The sequence below is a fragment of the Ictalurus punctatus genome, chromosome 13 (genome assembly GCF_001660625.3).
Source record: "Ictalurus punctatus breed USDA103 chromosome 13, Coco_2.0, whole genome shotgun sequence".
NCBI classification, from domain to species: Eukaryota; Metazoa; Chordata; class Actinopteri; order Siluriformes; family Ictaluridae; genus Ictalurus; species Ictalurus punctatus.
Window position 1 is genome coordinate 26,960,001 of NC_030428.2, and position 21,549 is coordinate 26,981,549.

The following is a 21,549-nucleotide window of genomic DNA, read 5'->3' on the forward strand; positions in this document are numbered from 1 at the left end:
AATTTGATCTAAGTTTTTGGCTCATCAAAGTCACCAGCTTTCTGCAGATATAACGGCCGAGCACACTCGCGGCGTTCTTTCTACAGTGGGAATCGAATATTGTTCGGGAAGTTCCCAGTTGTAGGTTGCTTTGCCTTCACCCTTCTGTCCAGTTCATCCCCAAACCAGCTGGATGGGGTTTAAGTCTGGGGACTGTGCTGGCCTTGCTAGGATTTGAAGCTTACCGTCTTGTTCTTATCTTCTAAGGTCGATAGAAGGTTTTGGGTCATTATCTTGTTGTAAGATGAACTCCTGACCAACTGGGCGTATACCAGAGGGTATTGCCTGGTGCTGCGAAATGCTGTGGTAGTTTTCCGACTCTGGATCCAGCAACTGAGCCACAGACCATCACTCTTCCTCCTCCATGTTTGACAGTTAGTGTCTCACACCGAGGAACCACCCTTTCACCTACCCGACTGCGTACAAAAACCCCACGCGATGAACCGAAGATGTAAAATTTTGATTCATCGGGCTATAAGACCTTCTTCTAGTCTTCAGTGGTCCACTGGCAGTGCTTCATGGTTCACTCAAGCCTCTTCCTCTCACGTGTAAATGGACGACTGCTGGAAGCCGTGGGCTGTGTCTGAAACCGCGTACTTACCTACAATATAGTAGCCAAAATACGTGTGTTGAACCAACTATATAGCAGGCAAGTACGCGGTTTGGGACGCAGCCGGGCGTCGAACGGTCGAGCGCTGCCGTGTGTGTGTGTGTACGTGTCCTGTCGCAAGACACGGTGAAAACTCCCACAGCGTTAATAATGAATAATTAATAATAATTAATTAATAATTCCCGCCGTAGATGTAGAGCATCTAAACCGTTCTGCACGTATCGCCGTCAAGAATAGTCACGCGAGGCGAGCTTAACAATATTTATTCCCTGATCGGACTTCTGAAAACATTCGAACGTACTTGGAAAGTTTGTATTCACCACTCTGAAGAATGTAGTTTGCTCGTTTCTTTGATCGGATTAGCATCGGGGACGCTCCGACGAGTCCAAGCGGAGAGACGAACTCTCGGGATTGTCGTAATTGACGACGAGCGCTCTGTTTCAGCTTTTCCGAACAATAGGCCCCGTTATAATAAGTGCCTCAGACACTCCATCTTTGTCTCTCTCACACACAAGCTCATGACTCCATCTCCACGGTGCACACAATGAGACATTCATGTGGCTGAACAGCGTCTCGATTTAGTCTGGCTGTGCCAAGTTAAGCTTCAGTACCTTTCTAAAGCTACTTGCCGGGATTTTCCCGGCTTTCACCGATTTGTGGGGAATTCCTGCAGGATGTGACCCGAGCTCATCCCTCACGCCTCAGTTCAGCCGTGTTTCGCGCTGACGAATTCCTCCGCGCGTTCGTGATCGAGTGTGCGATGTGTTCGGCCGGGCCTCGGCGAGCATTCGTTGAGGTGTTTTGCGCGTGTCCACACACACACACACACACACACATCCGTCGAAACGGACATTTAAACGTCGTAATCGACCGTATTTATTTATTAAATTACTCGAGTTCCGCGTGCGCTCGTATGAATTCGCAACATTTCAACGAGTCTCAGAAGTTATCGTGCGATCCTTACGAAATCCTAAAGCTTCCACGTAGAACCCTAGACACGGCCTGCTTCTCCGTGTGAAAGAATTCCCTTTTAGGATGCTAAGCACTCTAAGTACCTCACAAGGACTTTATTTGTCCTAACACTGGTTTAGCTAAATGCGTTCCCGGTCCTCGGTATTAAGAAGACCAATGTTTTGGACTTTGTGGCACGTTTGTACGGTTAATACGTACACTCTTTGGGGGGGGGAAAGCAGGGGTTCGTCAGATATTTAAAGGTTCCTGGCTTTCAGAAAAGGAACCATTTCTTATCTTTGTTTAAATCCTTTTAGGGTTCTTATTAAGCAACAAATAAAGTGTACTGTATGCGTCACTTCATCGTCGGAAGGTCGTCCAAGGCAGCAAAGCATCCGCCTTAGCGTCATGCTACCACCACCGTGATTCGCCGCTGCTAAAAACGTTCTCGCCGTAAATAATCACACCGTAAAACAAATAGCAAGACGTGTTTCCCCGGCAACAAATTCCACGCTGTAGTGCACGGCGTGCTTTTAAAACCGAGTTTATATTTCAATTTAATTTGACGACTTGGCAACGTTGCAAGAATCGGTTGCTTAGTCAGGGGGTGTAAGGAGGGTTCGCTCGACTCGCATTAGGGGGTTAAGTAGAAAATAAGGTTTTCAGTATTTGTTCTGACAGCACTTTCCGTGCTTGGATGAATTACCGGTTAACGAAGATTAGACGAGATTAGATTAGATTAGACGATTTAAAACGGCGGCGATTTTTAAAAGCGCTCTGACTCGATGAGAGCTAAGTGTTGCTGATCCGCTGAACTCAACCGCACGTTTAGTGCTTTTAGAGCTGTAATGAGACCACACGTGATGCTCGGTGCTTGTCTCATCTTGCCTAGAATGCTTGAGGACAGGGTAAGGGAAGTGTGTGAGACACAGTTAGAGACGCGCACACACACACACACGCGCGCACACACACGCTGCAGTGCAACCCGACTCCAGTTTCTATAAACAGCCACTTGCATCAGTTCAGAGGTGGCGATGTTTGTCCCGCGTGGAGCGCCGCTGAAACTGACCTCCTCGAGTGATCTGTGTATAATATCCTTCATCATCAGGTCTCGAGTAATCCACAGTCGTGTGTGAGTGAGTGTTCTATTTGCTGTTGGTTTGTTTTAATGCGTTTGACTACACGGGAGGTCTTGAATGGAGGAATCATTAACTAGACTAAACTCGGTGTCTGGGATCCGATCAGACGAGAGATGATGTACGCGGTTGTGTTTTGATGGTGGAGATTCGGATAAGAGGTAAATAACCTGTACCCGAGCAATACTGTCTTACAAACCGTGATGACGCGATAACGGTTTAGCTTTCAAACACGATATAGAGTTAAGTAGGTGACGCGACGTAAGCGTATCACGATGCTACAGGATGTATTTCGGACACGTATAAATATCCGGTCGGCACCAAGGTGTTTCTGGAAAACCATCCGCCACCTCGGGGAAACGGGGAACAATCCAAGCTGTGTACGGTAAGGATGGGACGCTGTTGAGCTCAACTGAGGAGGTAATTGTACGGTGGAAGGGGTTGGTAGAGCGGGTTGTCCACTGATCGTAGGGTCGGCGGTTCGATTCCTGGCCCGGGTGACTCCACATGTCGAAGTGTCCTTGGGCAAGACACTGTACCACTGAACCCCAAGTTGCTCCCGATGGTAAGCTAGCACCTTGCATGGCAGCTCTGCTAGCATTGGTGTGCGAGTGTGTGAATGGGTGAATGAGACACGGTGTAAAGCGCTTTGGATAAAAGCGCTATATAAGTGCGCCATTTAACACTTTGAGGAACTCCTGAATCCGACTAACACGCCCTCTATGGTAGAGGTGGAGGCTGACGGGGGATCATCGTCAGTTTTCCTGGTGGAGGTCAGCGAGGTAGTCCGACAACTACCAACTACTACTGAGGTAGTCCGACAACTGTGGAGGTAATGTCTTGGATGACACGCCTCTTTAACGTTGCGTGGGAGTCGGGGACAGTGCCCAAGGAGTGGCGGACTGGGGTGGTTCAAAAAGGCGGAGTAGAGAGTGTGTGCCGGTTATAGGGGGATCACACTTCTCAGCCTCCCTGGTAAAGTCTACTCCAGGGTGCTGGAACGGAGGGTTCGGCCAATAGTCGAACCTCGGATCGAAGGGGAACAATGTGGATTCCGTCCTGGCCGCAAAACAGTAGTTACATTTTTTTATTTAATGATTAGATATTTAGCCCTGAAAAAAGCAGAAATCGTGAGAATCTGTAAACAAAATATTTGAGTAAAAAAAAAAAGTTTCTTTACACTTTTTTTTTTTTTTTTTTTTTTTTTTTTTTAAACATTACAGAATTTTAACATCGAATCAAACGCTTAATTATTTATTTTTTTTAAATGTAAAAAGGTATCACGATATCAATTCAATTATCGCAGATTTTCCGCAGACGCATCAAGTGACGTCATCGTAACGTGCGTTCAGCCAAAGCCTTCTTCGATTCACGTGCGTCGATCATGAGTACAGCTACAAGGTCTCGTTTACAACAAGCACCACTGCGAAAGGGCGTGCGAAACTATTTCCTACAATTACGATTTCGCCAGTTTGAGTAGTTTTCTGTAAAAACAAACAAACCACTTTTTTTGTGAAATCCTGTACAGACTGCCCATGATACTGTATCTCCGGAACTTACTTCATCACAGTATCGATGTTCTGTCATTGTATTGTCTGGCTCTGTTTACCTCCATCCTGTTGTTGTCAGGAAATCATTTCCTTCAGTATGTCAGAAGAATAATTCCTGATTCCTGGCTACCTTGTTAAAGAAGGCAGGTTCTTCAGCCTCTTCAGCCTCTTCAGGTTCTTCAGGTTCTTTAGGTTCTTTAGCCTCTTCAGCCTCTTTAGGTTCTTCAGCCTCTTTAGGTTCTTCAGCCTCTTTAGGTTCTTCAGCCTCTTTAGGTTCTTCTGCCTCTTTAGGTTCTTCTGCCTCTTTAGGTTCTTCAGCCTCTTTAGGTTCTTCAGGTTCTTTAGCCTCTTTAGGTTCTTTAGCCTCTTTAGGTTCTTTAGCCTCTTCAGCCTGTAGGTTCTTCAGCCTCTTCAGCCTCTTTAGGTTCTTCGGCCTCTTTATGTTCTTCTGGTTCTTCAGCCTCTTTAGGTTCTTCAGCCTCTTTATGTTCTTCTGGTTCTTCAGCCTCTTTAGGTTCTTCTGGTTCTTCAGCCTCTTTATGTTCTTCTGGTTCTTCAGCCTCTTTAGGTTCTTCTGGTTCTTCAGCCTCTTTATGTTCTTCTGGTTCTTCAGCCTCTTTAGGTTCTTCTGGTTCTTCAGCCTCTTTAGGTTCTTCTGGTTCTTCAGCCTCTTTGTGACTCCGAATGACACTTACGTTGTCGAGGGCAGTTTTTGTTTTTGTGTTATAAAAACGCACTCTGTGATGAAACACCATGTAATTCATGAAGTAGATGAGCTGGTGCATGAGACGGGCGTCTCTGTTCTGTCGTAAATGGTGGCCTGGTCATGTTTTGATTTTATTTTGAATATTTATTAAATGTAGGCTGATCGTACTTTTTTTTTTTTTTTTTTTTTTTTTTTTTAAATGATGTTTCACTGCCACTTTCATCTTTTTGTATTCTCATGAATACGGTGTATTAGGTGCTCGTTATCCTGGTCTGAGCCTCGTCTCATTACGTATTCATCAAAACCTTGTGCCCCACACACACACACACACACACACACACACACACTCGCGTTCATCCTGAGGAGGAATCGGATTACACAGCAAGGTCAAGCTCTGAGAGAGAGAGAGAGAGAGAGAGAGAGAGAGAGAGAGAGAGAGAGGGAGGAAGGAGGGGCAGGAGTTAAACCGGACTCTTCAGATTATTACTCTTCGCAGTGTACGAGATCACAATGAAGCCTCTAACGCTGTGTGATTAACGTGTGTTTTTATACGATCCATGTCAGATCATACGATGAAGATTCGCTAACGTTCTGTGAAGTTTACGTCCCCGATCGGTCTGAACCGGTCTACGAAAACCTTATGACGTCACGTTATGCGTTCGAAGAAGGAAATGACCACAAACGAAAAATTCATTCTTTCTTTCACGCAGGCGATTTTTGCCCTCATTGCTCGTCACCTTCTCGTTTGATTGGTTTCCCCCAACCCTTAGAGTTCTTCCTGCTCCAAACACGCCTGATTCAGCCAATCAGGTAATAAACAGCCCTTCTTGTGGTGTTCTAGTGATTGGGCTACAAGAGTTAAATGTGCAGGACTGAATGCTCTCCACGATTGAGAACCTGTCCAATGCACCACCAGCAATGAAGGACTAACTAGTTTAACCACATTCGGCAACCGTAACCGCAACCGGACGCTCCTCACGATGGGATAAAAGCCTTTTGCAATACCATGGGGAGATCTCAGCCCAATTCATTTTGCAGTAATGTTTCGTTTGTTGACGTTGCGATCGAGTTCAAGTCAGGACTTTGACTCCGAACCGTCGTCTTTTTTTTTTTTTTTTTTCTTTTCTTTTTCTTTTCGGAGGCTCAGACAGGGACTTGTTTCTACGGAGCGGATTTTATGGTTCTGTCAAAAATGTGATCCCGCCATAGTGTTACTCCACCACCACCACCACCACCACTACGCTTCACTCTTGTCGTAACGTCCTTACTGTGAGCGGGGCAGTACACACAGAGGACGGTGAACACGCAGGACATCAAAGACGGGCTGATGAATGCACGGGATGATAAATTCGCAGGTCGGAAACCACTCGGGCCGATAAATACGCAGGAGACGAGACGATGACTACAAGGGAGGATTTGATACCGAGAACACACGGCGGCGTACGACTAGAAACCGCCATCATGTCTCAGCTGTAGACTTTACGTGATGATGTTTCAGTAGAAAAGCAGTAACTGTCCAGGAAGCAACAGGATCGGTCGTAAAGCGAGTCAGTAGTTCTGCCATAGCGATCCGAGCGTATTTCCATGTCGGAGTTAAACTGCGAGGTTAAACGCATGTCATGTGGGTGATCTGCCGAAGGGCAGTTCTTGGAGCACCGCTGCGTCTGTATAGAGTATGAACCAGTCTGGTTGGTAAAATACCGACGACGTTAATAAATAATGCCTTTTCTTCTGCTACGTAAGCGAACAATGAGCGCGTTCATGCTCCGAGAGTTTGCTGTAACCTTTCTCACAAGCCTCTGCAGAAAAGGGTTCACTGCTCAGGCTTCTGAATGCGTGCCAAATTCGAATAAGGATGAATAGTAACGCGTGTAACCGCCCCTCCTCCTCCTCCTCGTCCTCCTCCTCGTCGTCCTCCTCCCTCATCCCTCCGGCGTCTCTGTCTCTCGGACCTGATTTACAGTAGGGCCTCTCGTCCTCTTGCTTCTCAGTCCGAGTTCCCGTATCGTTTCACCGAGTGATTTATATCGTGTCACATCTCAGCCCTCGTGTTAGTCGTAGGATGAATCGAACGCGTCGGTCTTCGGCTCCCGGGCCCGTTTTACGTGCGGCTTCAGTCTGACGCGTTCAAGGAAGTGTCGCGTGAGGTCAAGTCGGTGCCGTGACCCGGGCGCACGAGGCGGATGTCGGGGTTCGATCGCACAAGCGACGCTGCTTTGACTGTTAAAGTGCGGAACCCACACCATCGGTGAAATTTCCATGATCCGCCCGCGAGATTCCGACCCGGTTTTGTTTATACCGCGGTCGCTGCCGAATTCTGGATTCCGATCGGTCAGAGAGCTAAAAATACGCCGGTGAGGGAGCAGCTTTTTGTCCTGGGGTCGCTGCTGTGTAAACGGTTATGGGTATAACTTATGGGTGGAAGTAGACCGGCGTGCTCTGATGGCAGTAGGTGCTCGATGTTGTGATTTGTGTGTTTAAAACGAATACTCTTTGTTGCTTCAGGCGGGAATATCATTCCAGAACGTCATGGCGAAGTTCGTGGCCGCACTCACAACCAGGCGAAACTTCATTCGTGGCTTAGCAGTGTTCCTCTGAGCGACTGTACAGTCATACCCGTCTTGCTTTCTTACTAGGGCTAGGGTGGTAGCTCTAATACACTATTAGAGCTCAGATAATGCTGCTGCTACCACTAGCGTAATGCTAATACTAGTAATAATAATAATAATAATAATAATAATAATAGTCACGATCATTTTTTTTTTCTCCTTAATTTACTGACCTTCCACATCTGACTTTTTATCCTTTAACGTTGTGTGTCCGCAAAACGAGTTAGTTCCTCCTGTTTTCACCTACGTTCTAGCATTCCCTCACCAGCCTCTCTCTATTTTCTGCTCAAGATATACGGGATAAAAAAAATAACACACAGCTTGTCATCTTTTCTTGTATAAATGTTCCCGAGAAAGATTTACAGATAAGTTCTTTTGTATCCAGTTCCTTATGAATGAGGATCTGAGAAATGTCTTTCAGTTGAGCGTTTACACACACACACACACACACACACACACACACACACACACACACACACACACACACACACACACAAATGGTAATCCTCAGCGGAGCGCGCACCTCGTTTTGTACTCGAAAGACGATTGTCCTACATGCGACTTTAATGCAGAACAATAGGAAATTTTGTCCGGAACACACCCTGTGTTTTACCTGAGACCAGCACACACCTGGCATGCTGGTCTCTCTCTCTCTCTCTCACAGACACACACACACACACTCGCTGTACATGTGGGTTTTCAAATTGGGACATTTGCATAGTGTGGTGTTTTAACCCTTATGATTTGTACTACCTATTAGAAAACCACACACACACACCTACCTACACACGGAAGAACAGTGTAAATAAGATCCCAGATAGTAAAACAGAACAGAAATCAATGCATTTATAAAAAGCCGTGTGTAAATATTGACAGTCGTAGTGATGTGAAAGTGTTCTCCACGGACACTCTCCGTACTCCTGGCAGCAGGATCGTGAAATTCCTGGACTCCGAACCCGTGCTGGATTCCAGCAGGAATGTTTCCTGCATGATGTTGTCTGTGGGGAAAACCAGCCCAGTTTAGTAACCGCCTTCACTCTAATCTGCAGCAATGGCTCCACCTAGTGGTGTAAATATGCACACGCACTCAGCCTGCACTGCAGAACCGGCCAGAGGAAACGACTAAATGAAATAAATAATCACTGCTCACGTGTTTTTATCAGGCAGGAGAACTTATCTGACTTAAGTTAGGAGAAGTCCGATTGTGTGGCATTTTACTCGCTCAGATAATGAGTTTAAACCTGGTCTGAAGGTCCTTCATTCAAATTTCTCCTAAACGTCTCGAAATCAGTTAACACACGGTCAATAAAATATTCCAGAGGTATTCAGTTCCAATTTATTTCATACGGTTCCTTCCTTATAAAGGCTTGGATTAGCGACGGTCAGGATTAAGCGGCGTTAATGATTACTTCATAGTTCCTGTTCCTCCACAGTCCTGGGTTTGATCCCGGTGTCGAGTGAGTGCGTGGAGCCCTTCCCGCGTTCGCACCGGTAGGACGCGACGAATCGTCCCTACGATAAAACGGTCCCTGAGCACGTGCTGCTTTATTTTTAACAGCTCTATAAACAACGGAGCATCTCACAAACCGACTAAATACGTTTTTTTTCCTTTAAGCTGGGTTTAAGCCCAGTTGCGTTGGCGCAGATGTAATCACACGTCGTGAAGGAAAATCTTGGGTCGGGAGTTGAGACCGGCGATCTCCGAGACCTCACTGGCGACCGATTTAGCGCCGCCGCGACCCAAGATGGCCGACGACAAAGTCCCGGAGAGTGTGAGGAGGTTAAAACCTCGGCGCCACGGTGCTCGTCTAAAATCCAGCGATGGGAGATGGACATACTGTCGGATTTCTGCACCAAAACGAACGGGTCCACGGGAGTGCGATGACGAAACCTATAAACTTAACCTGAATTAAGAACCAGGGCAAAACGGGACGGGGTGTGGAAAGAATTCGACGATGATTTGCAGCTTCCGGGTTGTGTAGCTAGCTAATTAGCACACAAACACTCATGTCCATCGAGTTTACTCGCCGTTATGACTGTGAAAGTATTCCACGCTTTCCAGTGGAACAGGTACACACCTGTGCTGCTGCACATCTTCCTCGTATGATCTGACCGGGAGAACACACACGATCACCCAGACTGTTGCAGAATTCAGCCCAGAGTTTTATTGAGATCACGTTGGGATCATTGGGATCAGCGTGACGGGTAATAATCCTAAAAGGCCGACGTAATCACGCAGCGTGAAACCGGCTCTAGCGGATTTGAAACGAACGTAAACAAGAGCCGAGCTGAATTCAACTCCTCGTTATGAGTTTTACTCAAAGCAACGCGTTTTTAAACCTGACCGGTTTCAGGCGAGCTGTTTCTGCAGCTGATCGGAGTAAACCGCTTAACGTTTAAGGCGTGACGTACGCAGACGTGTTTAAACGTACGCTGCCGTGGGACCTCACTTTCCTCACCAAATCAATCTCTGATCGCTCCGCATCCGGCAGCGGATTCCCAAACACACACACACACACACACACACACACACACACACACACACACACACACACACACACACACACACGGTCTGATTTTACTAAACTTCAATCATCAGCACACTTGTAGAGAGGGGTTGTGTTTATTTATTTGTTTATTTGTTTTGTTTGTTTTTAATTCATTCATGTTTCTTTCATTAATTGTATTTTATTATTCCAAATTTTTTTCAAATATTTATTTATTTATTTATTTATTTATTTATTTATCTATCTATCTATCTTCTTGATTTTGTCAGCACATGTGTAGAGATGGATGAATATATAAACAAACAAAAACAAATAAACAAACAACCATTTTTGTTATATTTATTTATTTCATTGATTGGTGTATATATTCATCCCGTATTGTTATATGCGTATGTTTATTCGCTTGTTTTGTTTAATTGATTCACTAACTTATGAATTGTTTATCTGTCTACCTATCCTTTCACCTTCTTGACTTGGTCAGCACATTTGAGATGGTTTTATTTATTTGTTTGTATATTCCTCCATTTTAATCGACTTATTTGTTTATTTTTACGATTCACGTCTATAAAAATGAAACTCTGTGAAACGAGGTGTGTGTGTGTGTGGGGGGGTCTGTAAAAATGTTTAACGTTTTACAAGTTTTCGATTTAAAACTTCAGCATCTGATCAAACTGCCGTCTGTGTCTCAGCTTTTAGGGAGGAAATGGATCATTAATCGGCCCGCTTTTCGACCGGACCGCGGGACGTGAACCAAACACGCTGCGATAAAGACGTCAGATCTTGTACATGTGCATGTAGTTATATTTCAGCTGGTGCGTTATGTTCAAATCAATCGGTTTATCAATCAATCAATCAATCAATTCATTTTGCACTATCGTGTTTTGAATTGCAATTTTCCCGAAACGCATTTCTGACCAATGACTATTACAATATTTATTCATGGTAAGATATTAAAATTGTATTTCTTCACAAATGAACATATTCGTTGATGGATAATTGTTTAAAATAAAGTAAAATTGTTTAAAATAAGTATTGCATTCTGAATGTTTTAATGAGTTCTAAAAAGAAAGACTTGTTTTGTAGAGTAAATTTGTACAATTTTTTAAATTTGAGCGCAAAATTTTAATCTCCTATCGGCTGCTATTAAAATAACGTTAGATGAAGATACGTGAGAAAAGTGTGTTGTGGTACAGGTAATCATGATCTGGATATGCTACAGTGTACAGGAGTGCTGCTAATATCTGGCGGTGTGTTTTATTGTGGTGGAAGAGTTTGTGAGTGTTTGAAGGGACCAATAGGGGGCAGCAGAGTGCTGCAGGACAAATGTGTTTTATTGTAGTCAGGTGTTTTCTTTTCTTTTCTTTTTTTTTTTCCTCTTCTTTTTTTTCTTCTTTCTATTTTTCTCCACATGGCTGTTAGATACAGAAAGGCCGATGGTCGACTACATGTGGCCCCTTCATATTTTTTTTTTTTTTTTTTTTTTTTTTTTTTTTTTTTTTTTTTTTTTTTTTTTTTTTCATTGGTTCATTCAGGTCACCGGTTATAGGTCTTCAGGGCGATATAAAGCGATCAGGTGCTCTCGATGCCGCAGCTCAGGCCCTGGCACTCTCTCCGTGGCCCTGGATGGAAAAAAATTGGAATTTAATTTGGGAATGTTTTTTGGGCCAACGACTCTTATTCTTCTCTGTCCTGCTCCGAAATCCAAGATCTCTTGCATCATCTTTCCGCACATGTCTGAGGTCCGCTCGCGCGCTACAACTTCGAGAGCGCCGATATTTACCGTACATGCATAGTTTTCTTCTTATTAATGACGTGCTTGGGGCGAGAATTAAAAACCCATTTAAAAATGTTTTGAAATACATCTTCGATAATCACAAGTTTTGATTGATTTAAAAATTTTTCCTGGAGTACGACTGCTGCCGCCGCCTTCGTGAAATATAATACTCTGAAAATAATGAAAAAGGCTTTTCCTTAAAAGTAAATGGAAAGATCTGACTGACGCTACTCGGGTTCGAATGTTGGTAGCCGACGCAGGCAGAGTGTTCCGTATGGAGTAAGATGCTCTGTGCCATGCTGTTATAGGAAATTAATAAACACCAGGAGTTACTGTTACCTCCCTGAAGTGGCTTATTTTCTTATAACGGCGCCTCCTGAAGTCTTTTATTCCTCTTATACCATAGCAATTTACCAAGGGGTTACTAAGGGGATGCTAACTTTCGCACTCGGCTGTATTTCTGTATGGAGGTGTTTGGTAAAAGAATGAATCGTTTTCTCTGTGCAGTTTGCTGATGTGTGTGTGATGTCTGTGTGTCTCAGGTTAGTCCATGGCATAACCCCGGGTCTTCAGCTTCCTCCTGGGGGAAGTGGCTGTCCAGTCCCTTGTCTGATTAGTGCGACGCCCCACAGGAAGCGGCCGCTACGCCGTGCGAACCGTAACCATGCCGGCCCTTGCTACGGGACCGGGCCCTGACACAGGTACTGTAATTGAAATTGAACTCCCAGTTCGACTGAGGTGACGCCAGATCATCAAGAAAGGCTTCAATAAAAACAAAACCCGAAGGTGTGGGTTAAGTCGATCCTGCAGCGCGTCTCCCTGAACATGAAAATGCGCATGTCCTGTGGGTTACTTTTGAAAGAGAATGTCTCCGAATTGATCTGTTGTACTCCTAGCTTGGGGTGGAGCTAATTTCAGGGCCGCAAAAATGCCAATGGACGCTTTAATTTAATAAAAAAATAAAAAAAGTAGCAGATCAAATTGAAAGGAAAGATTGTGAATCGCCGTTGTTCTAAAGTCCCTTCGAAATGGTATGATCGTCGCAGGGTTCAAAACACTCTTAAACGTTACGGATTGCACCTTTAATTGTTGAAAGTGTGACGAAGGAACCAGAGGACGGTACATAGGCTGCGTTTGACTGAATCTTGTAACTCGTACACCAGAAAGAAACCGTTCCCTCGGCTTGGAATTCCTACTCGGGGACCTCACCAGGTGACGTCTGATCAACATGGCCGCTTACGTTATCAGATCTAAAACAAAGTAGGACTTGACTTTTAAATGAGTTTTAATGTATATGCTTATAATTCGCTTTAGAGCACCTAACATGTAGACACTTTAAGTTTGTGAGATTGTTGTTAGCTATGGACGAACGTAGAAGCGGCCATGTGCCTCCACCTTCTGTAGTTTGAACGCTATACCATAATTTAAAAAGAAAAAAAGACATAATCTAGAGTTTCGACTTCCGAGGTGAGTCGAATGCAGCGGTAGACGGAAACGTATGCGTTCGCGTTTATCTCCTAATAATATAAAGAGCGCGCTTGCATGTGTGTGTATGTATGAGTGCGTGTGTGTTTTTGAGATCAGACCTCGTAGCCACTGCGATGACGTACCGGTTGTGGGAATTCATATAGACAAAGTGAAAATACAGACCATCATTTGCTATTACGGTCATTTCAGCCAATTATTGGCCTGCGTCCTCTTTCCAAATAAAACATGTATGATCAGTACGACCGTGTCTCTGTCACTCGGACCGAGTCCGCTTTTTTCATTATGTAAAAACCAGGCCTGTGGATGCTCCGTGGATTCGTTTTGCAGAATAAAAAGAGCATACTGTCTGAAAATGTCATTCTCCGACTGCGGAATTACAGATCATGATCGTGTAGCAATCGTGTGCATTATTATTATTATTATTATTATTATTATTATTATTATTATTATTATTTGTGGAAACGACTAGAACGTGTGTGTATATGGAGTGGACACTTAAAGAAGTCTCCAGGCTCGAGCACTTCTTTTAAATACAGGCAACTGTATGCACATTTTTAATAATAACGTTTATCCACGTTTTAAAACGACGTAAATTGACCAAAGAGCACGGTGCTTCGTGGTTAGCACGTCCGCCTCACGCCTCCAGGGTCGGGGGTCGATTCCCACCGTGGCCCTGTGTGTGTGGAGTTTGCGTGTTCTCCCCGTGCTGCGGGGGTTTCCTCCGGGTACTCCGGTTTCCTCCCCCAGTCCAAAGACATGCATGGTAGGCTGATTGGCGTGTCTAAAGTGTCCGTAGTGTATGAATGGGTGTGTGAGTGTGTGTGTGATTGTGCCCTGTGATGGATTGGCACCCTGTCCAGGGTGTACCCCGCCTCGTGCCCCGTGCTCCCTGGGATAGACTCCAGGTTCCCCCGTGACCCTGAAAAGGATACGCGGTATAGAAGATGGACAATCAAGACTTTTAAATATATGTGACTCTGTACAGTTTCTGTACTACTACTACTATTGATGATGATGATGATGATGATGATGATGATAATAATTGAAGCTGGGGGCCAAGCACCCAGACTGGATGAGCCACGTTCACAGATGTGCTGCAAGTTTTGCCTAGGCAGTCACAGGAATACAGAGCCGTTACAGGAACTATTTGGAGTATCAGAATTCTTTGGATCGTTTTTGTGAGGCTTATGGTGAAGATGGTGTGTGCCAAATTTGGTGGTGATTGGACCCAGGGAATCCAAGGCTCTAAAATGTTGTACATATGATTCAAAAGTTATGACCATAGAAGTACTTCCAAATTTGACTCGATGGTGGCGCTAGAACTTTGCCCGCACTTGGCCCAAATTTGGTCCGAATGTTCCTTAGACACTCCCTAATCAGCTTTTTTTTGCCAGACAGTTCTATCAGCTGCCATGGACACCCTAGCCAGAAGTATAAGAATCTTATTATTAGGTAGTAGGTAGATTCTTCTTCTTCTTCTTCTTCTTATTATTATTATTAGTAGTAGTAGTAATATTATTATTATTATTATTATATAAGAATCTACCTACACATCTTTTGGTGCTTGGCCCCCTAATAATAACAGCAATAACAGATTATTTTAGCTGAACATTTAAGTAGCATAAAGAGTTACACATACAAATAAAGTAAATTAAGAGGTACTCTTGCCTTCCATAAGTATTCACCCCTCCGTGTGTGATTTTAAAGTGTGACCTGATCTCAATATAAATTCAGCTCTACCTGCAAGAACCCTGAGTTTGTTAGAGAACATTCCAAGAAGTGATCAAAACAAGTCCAGGACAAAGTTCTGAAAACATATATGTCATGTTTTAGTTGCAGAAACAATCAAGACTCTACCTAGAGGAGGACATCCAACAGAAGTCGGTGAGAGAGTAAAGAGGGATCAATCAGAGACGCAAGAGGCCAAAGGGTAAAACTTGGCACGGTGCTACCACCACCACGCTTCACAGTTTTCAGATTGATGAGTCGTGCTGGGTTTTGTGGCAAATGTAGCACTTTATGCCAAGACCAAAACATACAGTTTCATCTGGTCTCATCAACCAGAAAACCTTTTACAAAGGCTCCATCATGCCTTTTGGAAAACTGCGAACTGGATTTCTTATGACTCATAAATCCCAGCGTTGTCGAGTGTCCAGGCTGTGCATGTCCTGCGAGCAGTTTCTCCCATCTGAGCTGTGGATCTCTCCAGCTCCTTCAGAGTTACCCTTGGCCTTGACGCTAAAAAAGTCCTTACATTCTTGACCTTTAGCTCCACAAGTCATCATGGGACTCTGTATTTGTGTGTGTGTGTGTGTGTGTGTGTGTGTTTTGAAGCCCTCAGCTGGATGTTGGATGTAGTAATCGTCTCCAGGATCCACAGTATGTTCCCATCTTTCTTCCTCTGGGCTCCATCCCACTCCCTCTCTTCCTCAGCTCCGTCTGAAAGTACAGTTTAATAAGTGATTGTGATCCATTAGAAAATAATACCTGGTAGGGATATTAAAGCCTGACGGATGAGTGCAGGTTGCCGGGAGACGTGTGGTGCGGTTGACTCGCGTTCGCCGCACTCCTCTCTCGTTTTCTCCACACACGCTTTAATGAACAGTCTGGAAGCTCAGCAAACCACCAACCAGCCTGATAGATTGGGGTCTGTAGCATACCATGCATACTGTGTGTGTGTGTGTGTGTTGGTTGTAGAGAGATCATAAGTGCTTGAACTCTTAAAGTACCCATAAATGTGTCAGCTCGGTCGTCAAGATTTTACTGTTCTAGGAATATCTCATTTAAAAAAAAAAAAAAAAAAAAAAAAAAAAAAAAGTACATGGATTTATGAATATTCATGAATATGCAAATTTGGAGAAGCCCGTACACATCCTTCAGCCATCCCAACTAGCATCATAGCTATCTTAGCTAGCCAGCTTACTAGCTGCTAGTCAACCAGCCCATGTTGTGAGTCGTTTACTCCATGATTTACTGAGAGCTTATTTAGACGTGACCTCACAAACTGGGCTTGTATGTAGCTCCGCCCCGAATCAGTTCGTTGCTGAGTGTTAGCTAGCTACGTAGCTTAGTCAGCTAAGTTGCATTCTGAGTGGGATTTCAGTATCCAAGTCTCAATTTGCATTCATTGTTCTCCACGATTGATTTTATCTGCAGCCAAACGTGTTACCATAACAACCGCGATTTATCGATTCAGTTCGTTAATGTTAGCTAGGTCAACAAGCTGTTTAGCATAGCATACAGTTTCTGCAGTCTGGTCGCCAATCGTGTCAACCTCTTATCTGGAAGATCTGAGAGCTTATTCAGATGTTGCATCACAATCTGGACTTGTATGTAGCTCCGCCCCCCCCCGAATCACTTTTATACTTGAGTGTTATAAACGTGAATTTAGCATCGTGCTAACAGTTGGTGAAGTCGACACACGTATAATCTGTGTAACTGAACGGAGTTCATCATTCAGATATCACGCTGTAACCAAAAAGCTACTGAAAATGACTTTTCTAGACCTTTAACTTCATAACAAATCGAAAGGTTATGAATATGCATGATATGCAAATGAGAAAAGATCTCTACATTATGTCATGCATGACTCCACCCTCTTTCCCACCCCCTTGACTTGGATAAAATGGTTCCTGAAGATTAATGTATGAGTTATGGATCGTAGCGTGATCTTTGGAAAAGGGGCTGAGCCGTGTTATGCCTGGGGGCGGGGCTGATGTAAAGAGACTGATTTGAAGAAACTAGCCGTGTGTTGAAGGGCAATATTGAGAATTTCAGTTTTTTTCTAAGCTGTCTATTCTTATAGGGTTCGTAATTTATAATCATGATATTTCAGACTTTACCAACAGTATACACACACACACACACACACACACACACACACACAGTGGGTTAAAGCTACTGTCTACAGGAAATTGGGATTTAATTGTCAAAACCTAGCATAACGTTGATCAAGGAGAGCTGCCATCACATTATTTTCTTTTCCTTCTCCTTCCCTCTCTTATTTAAGCACTTCATCTTGTCTTCTCTCTCTCCTCTGCGTCCAGCAGCTCATCTTCGTCTCTCGTCATCTTGTCCAAGATGCTGCTGTTTAAGTTGGAGTTTTGCTTTCTGACGGTTTTTAATAGCACTCGTTTTTTTTTTTTTTTTTTTTTTTTGGCTCACACCATCAGGAAAGGAAAAGTGTGTGTGTGTGTGTGTGTGTGTGTGTGTGTGTGACCGAGCAGTGCTCGGACGACGCTGATGTATTTCCTGTCAGCCCTAAAGCAGTTTGTGTTTCCTGCCAATGGTTTGGAACCGATGCGGTTTGGAATCGAAGTTGCACCGATGTTCCTGACATTCCTGTGATTTTGTTTTCTAAGGCAGTGCAAAAAACATTCTAGTGAGGCTACGTCCACGTTAATCCGGACAGAGCTGGGAACTGCGCTTTTGTTTGAAAACACTCTCCCTCTACTCCGGCGTTTTCAAACATTTTTCGGAACGTCTGAAAACGCTCGCCTCCTCATACCGCGCACGCGTAAAATGTCGAGTTAAAGCACAGACGAAGAGGTCCACAGAGACGTCCACCGTCTTGCTTGTTTGGAGTTGAACGGGTCACGTGACTGCGTCTCTCATCGTTCTCGAATATCTCCGTTTTCTCAGTCCACACTACAAAGCGAAGACGGCGTCCTGAAGTTTATCCACTTGGGAGAGCGTTTTTCGAAAAGCTCCGTCTCCGTGTGATGGAAGGCCAAGACGTGGAGAAAAAGATGCGTTTACAGATTCATCCGGATTAATATGGACGTAGCCTAAGTAGGTTAATCTGAGAGTGAGTTGGGGGAAGGGGGCGGAGTCAGGGTGGCAGGATGATGTGTGGCTCTTTCAATTTGCATATCCATGCATAGTCATAGTGCCTTGCATTTCACAAGTGAGCAAGGACGTTGTCTTGGTAACGATGTCTTGGATTCACACTTCAGTTTCATTAGCTGTTCAGTCTGGAATCCGAGTCGAGTCGTGAGTCAGTGTGGCTTTCTCACTATGACTCCATTTGCGTGAGTGAAATTGATTCATTTGGTTTGTTTGCTATTTCGTGTAGCTTGGTTTCACACTGCAGGTAATTGAGTGTAATGTAGTAAGGAACTGGCTGAATATGTTTACTCATTGGTATTATGTAATAAGAAGAATAAAAGTCTTTAGAAAGTGCTGTTAAAGGAAAAGAATCACTCCATTTCATCACACCACCCCAAAGAGGATGTATAAAACACAGGTGAACATGAAGATTCTGAGGGCAGCTCTGAGTATGATCAGCTGCCCTGTGACTGGAGTGTCTCAGACTGCATCTCTGTCCACCTCTGGGATTTTATTAACCGTATTAAAGTTTACAGTGTTATTCTGAGCCTGCTGTCCTGTCCAATCGCAGTAACCGCTCCCACGGCGTCGCTAAAGAAGATAAAGGCACTGTGGGGAAAATAATTTTTCATCTCTATTTATCTATTTTTTTTTATTGACTTATTTTTGTAATTATTGCTTTTTTAGTCGTCTTCTTCTTCTTCTTATTATTATTATTATTATTATTTTATTTATTTCTTTTATTGTTCTTAAGGGGGAGAAGGAGGGAGATGCAGAGACAGATGGAGAGAGAGAGAGCAGGAGTGTGAGGGAGGGAGAGAGCAGGAGCGGGAGTGAATGGAGAGGGGGAGAAATGGAGGTGGGGAGATGGAGGGGAAAGAGAGATGGAGATGGAGGAGTGGGGGAGAGGGAGAGAGCAGGAGTGGGAGAGAGATGGAGGGAGAGCGGGAGAGAGGGCAGGATTGGGAGAGAGAAGGAGTGGGAGAGAGGTGGAGGGGTGGGGAGAGAGCAGGAGTGAGAGAGACCAGGAGTGGGAGAGAGATGGAGGGGGGATGGAGAGACCAGGAGTGGGAGAGAGATGGAGGGAGAGCGGGAGAGAGGGCAGGATCGGGAGAGATAGAGGGAGAGAGATGGAGCGGTAGGGGGAGTGGCCAGGAGTGGGAGTGGCCAGGAGTGGGAGTGGCCAGGAGTGGGAGTGGCCAGGAGTGGGAGTGGCCAGGAGTGGGAGTGGCCAGGAGTGGGAGAGAGATGGAGGGGATGGAGAGACCAGGAGTGGGAGCGAGATGGAGGGGATGGAGAGACCAGGAGTGGGAGCGAGATGGAGGGGATGGAGAGACCAGGAGTGGGAGCGAGATGGAGGGGATGGAGAGACCAGGAGTGGGAGCGAGATGGAGGGGATGGAGAGACCAGGAGTGGGAGCGAGAGAGATGGAGATGGAGGGAGGGAGGGAGAGATGGAGGGGGGGATGGAGAGAGCAGGAGTGTGATGGAGATGGAGACAGGGAGAGATGGAGGGAGAGATGGAGGGGGGGATGGAGAGAGCAGGAGTGTGATGGAGATGGAGACAGGGAGAGATGGAGGGAGAGATGGAGGGGGGGATGGAGAGAGCATGAGTGTGAGAGAGATGGAGACAGGGAGAGATGGAGGGGGGATGGAGAGAGCAGGAGTGTGATGGAGGGGGGGATGGAGAGAGCAGGAGTGTGAGAGAGATGGAGGGGGGGAGAGATGGAGACAGGGAGAGATGGAGGGAGAGATGGAGGGGGGATGGAGAGAGCAGGAGTGTGAGAGATGGAGGGAGGGAGAGATGGAGATGGGGGGGATGGAGAGGGCAGGAGTGTGAGAGATGGAGGGAGGGAGAGATGGAGATGGGGGGATGGAGAGGGCAGGAGTGTGAGAGATGGAGGGAGGGAGAGATGGAGGGGGGATGGAGAGAGCAGGAGTGTGAGAGAGATGGAGGGGGGGAGAGATGAAGACAGGGAGAGATGGAGGGAGAGATGGAGGGGGGATGGAGAGAGCAGGAGTGTGAGAGATGGAGGGAGGGAGAGATGGAAATGGGGGGATGGAGAGGGCAGGAGTGTGAGAGATGGAGGCAGGGAGAGATGGAGACAGGGAGAGATGGAGGGAGAGATGGAGGGGGGGATGGAGAGAGCAGGAATGTGATGGAGATGGAGACAGGGAGAGATGGAGGGAGGGAGGGAGAGATGGAGGGGGGGATGGAGAGAGCAGGAATGTGATGGAGATGGAGGGAGGGAGAGATGGAGGGGGGAGGGAGGGAGCAGGAGTGGGATGGAGATGGAAGGAAAGCGGGAGAGAGGGCAGGATCGGGAGAGAGATGGAGGGGGGATGGAGAGAGCAGTAGTGTGAGAGAGATGGAGATGGAGGGAGGGAGAGATGGAGGGGGGATGGAGAGAGCAGGAGTGTGAGAGAGATGGAGGGAAGGAGAGATGGAGGGAGGGAGCGAGCGGGGAAAGAGAGCGGTTGGAGAGGGATACGGCGGGAGCGGCCGGGGAGAGTGAACGGCCAAAGAGAGGGATACTACGGGAGAGGGAATGGTTGGAGAGAGGGATACGACGGGAGCGGGCGGGGAAAGGGAGCGGTTAGAGAGAGGGATACGACGGGAGCGGGCGGGGAAAAGGAGCGGCTGGAGAGGGATACGATGGGAGCGGGTGGGGAAAAGGAGCGGTTAGAGAGAGGGATATGACGGGAGCGGGTGGGGAAAAGGAGCGGTTGGAGAGCGGGATATGACTGGAGCGGGCGGGGAAAGGGAGCGGTTGGAGAGCGGGATATGACTGGAGCGGTTAGAGAGAGGGATACGACGGGAGCGGGCGGGGAAAAGGAGCGGCTGGAGAGGGATACGATGGGAGCGGGTGGGGAAAAGGAGCGGTTGGAGAGCGGGATATGACTGGAGCGGGCGGGGAAAGGGAGCGGTTGGAGAGCGGGATATGACGGGAGCGGGTGGGGAAAAGGAGCGGTTGGAGAGCGGGATATGACTGGAGCGGGCGGGGAAAGGGAGCGGTTGGAGAGCGGGATATGACTGGAGCGGGCGGGGAAAGGGAGCGGTTGGAGAGAGGGATACGACGGGAGCGGGCGTGTAAAGGGAGCGGTTGGAGAGAGGGATATGACGGGAGCGGGCGTGTAAAGGGAGCGGTTGGAGAGAGGGATATGACGGGAGCGGGCGGGGAAAAGGAGCGGTTGGAGAGAGGGATACGATGGGAGCGGGCGGGGAAAAGGAGCGGTTGGAGAGAGGGATACGATGGGAGCGGGCGGGGAAAAGGAGCGGTTGGAGAGAGGGATATGATGGGAGCGGGCGGGGAAAAGGAGCGGTTGGAGAGAGGGATATGATGGGAGCGGGC

General features: G+C 46.2%; 2 protein-coding genes across 3 annotated transcripts in view; one reads left to right on the forward strand and one right to left on the reverse strand.

Moving 5' to 3' along the window:
• The window catches only part of mpp7a (MAGUK p55 scaffold protein 7a), a 128,393-nt gene that overhangs the window by 13,048 nt on the left and 93,796 nt on the right, over positions 1–21,549 (forward strand). Inside the window, exon 2 of one of the 2 annotated variants that reach the window (XM_053684838.1) lies at positions 12,425–12,583. The exons of the other annotated variant lie outside the window; for it this stretch is intronic. Within the exon in view, the coding sequence (XP_053540813.1) occupies positions 12,547–12,583 (37 nt within the window). The 5' untranslated portion in view covers positions 12,425–12,546. The remainder of the gene's footprint in view (positions 1–12,424; positions 12,584–21,549) is intronic. 2 annotated transcript variants of the gene reach the window in all.
• Positions 3,976–6,918, reverse strand: LOC128634554 (110 kDa antigen-like). Its single transcript, XM_053685191.1, has 2 exons — positions 6,786–6,918; positions 3,976–4,976 (listed from the first exon to the last, which is right to left on the reverse strand). The coding sequence occupies exons 1-2, from the start codon at positions 6,916–6,918 to the stop codon at positions 4,387–4,389; spliced, it is 723 nt and encodes a 240-aa protein (XP_053541166.1). The 3' UTR covers positions 3,976–4,386.